Genomic DNA, 6,190 nt, shown 5'->3' on the forward strand with positions numbered 1-6,190 from the left:
CTGTGTACAGAAATGTGCGTTTTGGTATTTTCCTTCTGTTTTATTCATTTCTGTGTGTGCTTCTTTACTGGGACTGTATATTCAGCTCTGAACTGTTGTTTCTTTAGGATGATTGCATCCCTAAGTTTTTAATGCCTGATTTGTTGAAAGCATTAATTATTCAGGTTTAGATTAGTGTTGTAAAGTTTCAGAATGACTAGCAATTATGTAGTCTGTGAATGTGGAATTTCTACCACTAGACTGAGCGCACTGCAGACAGAGGGACTGGTATTTTTGGAATAAATACTGTAATAAACGTTTACATAAAATGCCCAACTTACTATTGAACATTGCATCGTTATACCCATTATTACTTTGGCAAGACGATGCTTGTATAACACCACTGCCATTATATCTTGCATTAGACCACTTTTTTTTTTCTTTACACCCTGGAAGTTGTGGGTACTTAAACTTGCTCTTGTTGCCACCACATGCTGAATAATGGATTTATCACCCGTGAAGTATACAGAACGTTATATCATGGCATATTTATGACTTCAGCTGCTACAGACTTGAGATTGTTTTTCAACATGATCCGCCATCAGTCTTTGGTCTTTGCTGATACAGGGATCGGACAGGTTGGATTTACACCCAACTGAACTTAATGTCACAGAGTGCTAGATTTATTAGATAACCACTTAGACCGGTTACCCCAGTAGAATTTACATGCCCAATTGGCCAACCTAAGTAAGCATGTTTATGGTGGTATTGGAAATTGCTGTTGGCCAACAGTTATGTCTGTGTCAAGAGTAAAGCCCCCATACATGTAAGGGAAAAGTTAGATGACCCCTTCAGTTTTGATGGGATAGCTCGACTATTTTTATATGTATGGCCGCCTCCCAACTATTGGATTGATCAGGTATGTTGAGTTTCACACACTTGATTCTTTTGTTTTCACAAAAAATACTCTGCCACTAGAAATGTCTATCAGCAGCTTCCTCCAAAATGTGCATGCATTATGGAGGAGTGGAGAGGAATAGCTAGCAGTCAATAGCAAATTGAAGTTCATGGGCACCATGAGAATTGGACAAATGACCAAAACAAACTAGGGTGACTGTCTGCTAAGCCAATTCTGTACTCTTCGGAACAACACTTTGCGTCGGTATTTCAACATTTGTAAGTAAAGAAATGTTGTTTATCTAAGTCCTTGTAATTGTCCAAGGGTGCAGTGTTACAGATTGTGCAATAGTAGTTAAGCTGAGCAGTAGTCTGTTTTTAGCCTTTCACATACAGAAAAAGAATAGATAGACGTTCATGCCCGGCTACAGAAACATAACTATTGCCATTTTTATGAATGACAAGTACTTGAGGGGGTTTTCTGGTCAAATACTACCGATGGCCTATTCTTAGGAAAGATCATCAATAGTGGATAACCGGAGATCTGCCGCTCAGGATCCCCAGCAATCGGCTGATTGCACAGCCAGCTGTCAATGCAGTGAGGCTGGATGTGATCATCGAGGTTGAAACAGGAAGACTAATAGGTGGCTTTGCTCCCATAGAAATGAATGCCAGTGAAGGCGCCTGTTACACCTTTGGCTCTGCATGAGGGTCAGAGCTGGAAGAATCTTAGATCACTACACTTCCATTGATTTCCATGGGAGCAAGACTGCCTATTAGATTTCCTGCTCTGACTCTGATGACCACATCCAGCCCTGTTGCAGCCAGGTGATCAGCTGATCGCCAGCAATCCCAACTAGCCGATCCCGGGCAATTGACTACTGAGGACCTATATATTTTGGGTAAAGGCCCAAAGTAGGATAGCTAATCAATTTTAAAAGCCCGGGTCAGTAGTTACTTAAGCGGCTTGAGAATTAATGATCTGTAGCAAGAGTTTTACAAAATTGTATACTTTATTGCTGTTTTTTTGTTTTGTATTTCAACAGAATGCCAAATCATTTGATCCCTTTTGTTCACATCCTGGAAGTAATGTAACAACCCAACTAGGACCATATGCCTTTAAAATTCCAATGTCAATTAGACAAAAAATCTGCAACAGTTTGGACGCTCCAAATTCTAGAGGAAATGACTGGAGGCTTTTGGCACAAAAACTCAGCATGGATCGGTAAGTTTATTACCTTTTGATTTTGTAGTATTCCTAAGAGCATTAAAGTTCAAGTGTATAAAAAAAATTGGAGCCTAAAAAATAATGGGGAATGTCAAATTTGGTAAATACATGGAAGGATACAGCTTGTTAAATCTTTGCCAAAATATTGCATTCTGTCCCAATCTATCAGAAACTAATTATCCAACTTTATACTGTTAGTTATTCAACCCCAATTCCAAAAAAGTTGGGACACTGTGTAAAATGTAAATAAATGAAAATCTCCTCTAACCACATTTTAATCACCTTAGAACATAGAACATATCAGAAGGGGAAAGGGAGATACTTTTTCATTTCATTTTACAAAATCAATTAATTTAGAAATTGATGGCAGCAACACATCTCAAAAAAGTTACGCCAGGGCATTGTAAAGCATCCCCTCTTCTTTGTACAACAGTCTGTAAACATCTGGGAAGGGAGCAGACCAATTGCTGGAGTTTTGGGAGAGGAATGTTGTCCCATTCTTGTCAGATGTAGGATTCCAGCTGCTCAGCTGTCCTCTGTTGTCTTTACCGGATTTTTTATTTCATAGTGTGCCAAATGTTTTCTCTTGGTGAAAGGTCCGAACTGCAAGTGACCAGTTTAGCACCTGGACTCTTCTGTGAGGCCCTGCTGTTGTGATGGATGCAGTATGTGGTTTATTATTGCCTTGCTGAAATATACAAGGCCTTCCCTGAAAGAGTTGTTGTCTGGATGGGAGCATATGTTGTTCTAAGACCTCTGTATACTACTTTAACATTGATGGTGCCTTTCAGGATGTGTAAGTTGCCCATGTCATAGGCAATAATGCAACCTCATACCATCAGAGATACAGGCTTATAAACTATGCGCTGATAACAAGCTGGAGAATCCCGCTCCTCTTAAATCTGCAGGACACTGTGTCCATAATTTCCAAAAAGAATTTCAGATTTTGATTCATCTGACCACAGAACCGTTTTCCATTTTGCCCAGAGAAGATGCCAGTGTTTCTGGATTGTGCCGATATATACCTGCTTATTTGCATGATACAGCTTTAACTTACATTTGTGGATTGCACAATAAACTCTGTTCACAGACAATGATTTCTAGAAATTTTCCTGAACCCATGCAGTGATTTGCATTACAGAATAATGCCTGTTTTTAAAGCAGTGCCACCTGAAGCTCTATAGATCTTTAGCATTCAATATTACCCGTCGGCCTTGTCCCTTGTGCACATGAATTTCTCCAGATTCTCTGAATCTTTGGATGATATTATGTACTGTTCATGGTGGGATATTCAAGTCTTCACAATTTTCCGTTGAACATTTTTCTGAAATTGTTACACAATTTTTAGATTCAGTTTTTCACAGATTGGTGAACTTCTGACCTTCTTTGCTTCTGAGAGACTCTGCCCTCTAACATGCTCTTTTATACATAATCCTATGAGTTAATAGAAAATTAACCCTCCAGCTGTTTTTCATTAGCACCGCTTAGTTTTCCAGCCTTGTGAATAAAATATGGTTAGATGAGATTTCCAAATCATTGCATTCATTTTTTTTTCTTCACATTTATTTACATTTTACACAGCGTCCCAACGTTTTTAGAATTGGCATTGTAGTTTGAAAATGGTTATGTCTGAGTGTTTGTTTTTTTTCTTCCCCAGATATCTGAACTATTTTGCCACCAAAGCCAGTCCAACAGGAGTTATTTTGGACTTATGGGAAGCCTTACATCAAGATGATGGTGATCTCAACACTCTTGCCAGTGCCTTGGAAGAGATGGGCAAGAGTGAGATGATGCTTGCCATGGCCACAGAGGGTGACTGCTGACGATCCCTTGATGTGGTTGACTTGCATCAGGAAATTTTGTAGGAGTTATTACCGGTTAACAGCAGAAAGGTCTTCGGTTGAGAAACAAGAGACATTTTCTTTCCTTGTTTGTGCTGGAAGACTCATCAGCAGTGTGTAGTAGAGAGATTGAATACTGTTACGGTCTTATCACAACCAGCCTTAGAAATCCTTACATACTGTTTACAAGCCATCCAAGTGTCTAACGAAATACCTTCAAATCCACAAAACGGCAGACACTAAGAAAGCATCTTCGTTACCATAACTGATGGCAGACATCTTTTATGTTACCTTTCTAAGCATTTAAGACTTTGTAGTTTTACGCTCTTTCATTTCCTCCATCCTTAAACATGATATGTATTTCTTGAAAGATCATGTACAATCTGATCAATCTGCTTCTATCCTGTCCAAGCTTGGAACAGCCTTACTACTGAGGCAAAAGGTTTCTTAGGAAACGCAAGTTTATTTATTATCCAGATCTTTGGATGAGTTGTTGTTTTATATGTTAATGAGTGATATTTCTGACTGTATGCACCCTCGGGTATGATTGAGACTGGCTCAACATCTTTGCTCTGGTAGAACTGTCTAACTGTAGACGAAATGTACTTCAATGGCTTATTTAAATTTATGGGGCCTACCGTCAGTATGATAATGTTCAACATTATTCTGCATCCACTTCTTGCTATTTTCTGTTGCCCCATATTGCAATTCAAGACACCCAAATAGAAACCCTATACAGCTCAGGGAAAATGTAGGCGCCACCAGAGAGCAGAAAATGAATTAAGTTCCACTTTAACAAAATCATGATAGAACAGATGAAGAACAGTGGTAGCATATGACACGCTGTGACTCAAGACTGACCTTTAGAAGTTTACTTTTGTCTTTAAGTTACAATAATATTTTTTTAAAACAGTAAAAAATTAGTTCATTACAGGTTGCGGCATTTGTTGGCCAGCCACCTGATAATTACTTTTTAATGATTAGGTGGCTTTTTTGCCTTGGTGAATCCTGCATTGAGCATGTGGTTGGACCAGATGACCCTGGAGGTCCCTTCCAACTCTACGATTCTATGATTCTAAGTGTTTCCATGTTCCTACTGTATGTTTGGTTTCCTTATTTTCTAGGTGATTCATTTTATTGAGGAGTACAGGACGGATAGAATTGGATCTACAACATGGCATATTATGGCTTCGAAATGTGCTATTTTATCTGTTTCTGTACATGTATCTCGAAACTTTAGATTCAGCAATAGTAACCAGTCCCATTCCTCAAGCTCAGGAAGTGAATGTATGCTTCTTTTTTATTTCTTTCTGTGCTGCATGTTTTATGGCAAAACTTTAGTCCTGTCATAATACCGAGTAATTCAAAAATGTCGTTCAAGAAATTGTTATCCTGTTTTCCCGAACATGAGGACATTCAATTCTAAACCTAAGAAATCCAAGGGGTTATCTAGAATTAGAAAAAATGGTGTTTTTTTTCTTGAATCGGTGCCACTCTTAAACATGGGATGTGTCTGGTATTGTGATTTACTAGAATGGTGGTGAACTTCCGTCCAGACTAGTCCCATGTTCAAGGGTGGCATTGTTTTTATGGAGAAAAAATGGACATTGGTTCTAATCCTGGGGAAAACTTTTATTGAAACCAACTCCTAGGGGCAATGGTGAGCTTTTTTATTTAATTTAATTGTGGATTTTAATACTCACCTAGTTTATTTTCTTCTCTGTATTTCTTACTTGTTTTCCTTTTTTTTAATTTAAAAATCATACCTATGTCATTATTGCATTTTGAAATCTATTTTTCAATTAGCAAATGCTCATTTATGTACCACTACAAAATGTAAAGAAAATTGGATTAAAAGTGTTATTTTTATACTTCAAGTTGGATTTCTCATTCACCTTGTACATTTTTTCATACTGCATTTCTTGAGTCCTGAAAAAAATGGTACATCACTGGTAGAACATTGGAACCAGTAGCGCATTGTAGTTTATTCTCTCAGAACTCCCTCACACGGGCGTATTTTTTTTATTAGTATTTGGGGAGCCAAAACCAGGAGCGAGTCCGAAATACAAAATAAATACAAATCTCTCTGTATGTTCAACTTTTAGTTTTGGCTCAGAAAGTACTCATGAAAAATATACCTGTGTGAAGGAGCCCTTAAAGAGGAACTGTCATAAGTTTTGATAAGTGGGGGTCCTGCTGCTGAAATCCCTGCTGATCGCTAGAAGCAGGGGGCTATAGTACTAGA

General features: G+C 38.3%; 1 protein-coding gene across 3 annotated transcripts in view; it reads left to right on the forward strand.

The window, feature by feature from the left end:
- Window positions 1–5,822, forward strand: part of UNC5B (unc-5 netrin receptor B) — a 207,393-nt gene extending 201,571 nt beyond the window's left edge. For all 3 annotated transcript variants that reach the window (XM_066600478.1, XM_066600479.1, XM_066600480.1), the window contains 2 exons: window positions 1,923–2,101; window positions 3,762–5,822. In XM_066600478.1, the coding sequence (XP_066456575.1) occupies window positions 1,923–2,101; window positions 3,762–3,927 (345 nt within the window). In that variant the 3' untranslated portion in view covers window positions 3,928–5,822. The remainder of the gene's footprint in view (window positions 1–1,922; window positions 2,102–3,761) is intronic.
- The last annotated feature ends 368 nt before the right edge of the window (window positions 5,823–6,190 follow it).

Source organism: Eleutherodactylus coqui, chromosome 4, assembly GCF_035609145.1.
Source record: "Eleutherodactylus coqui strain aEleCoq1 chromosome 4, aEleCoq1.hap1, whole genome shotgun sequence".
Taxonomy (NCBI): Eukaryota; Metazoa; Chordata; class Amphibia; order Anura; family Eleutherodactylidae; genus Eleutherodactylus; species Eleutherodactylus coqui.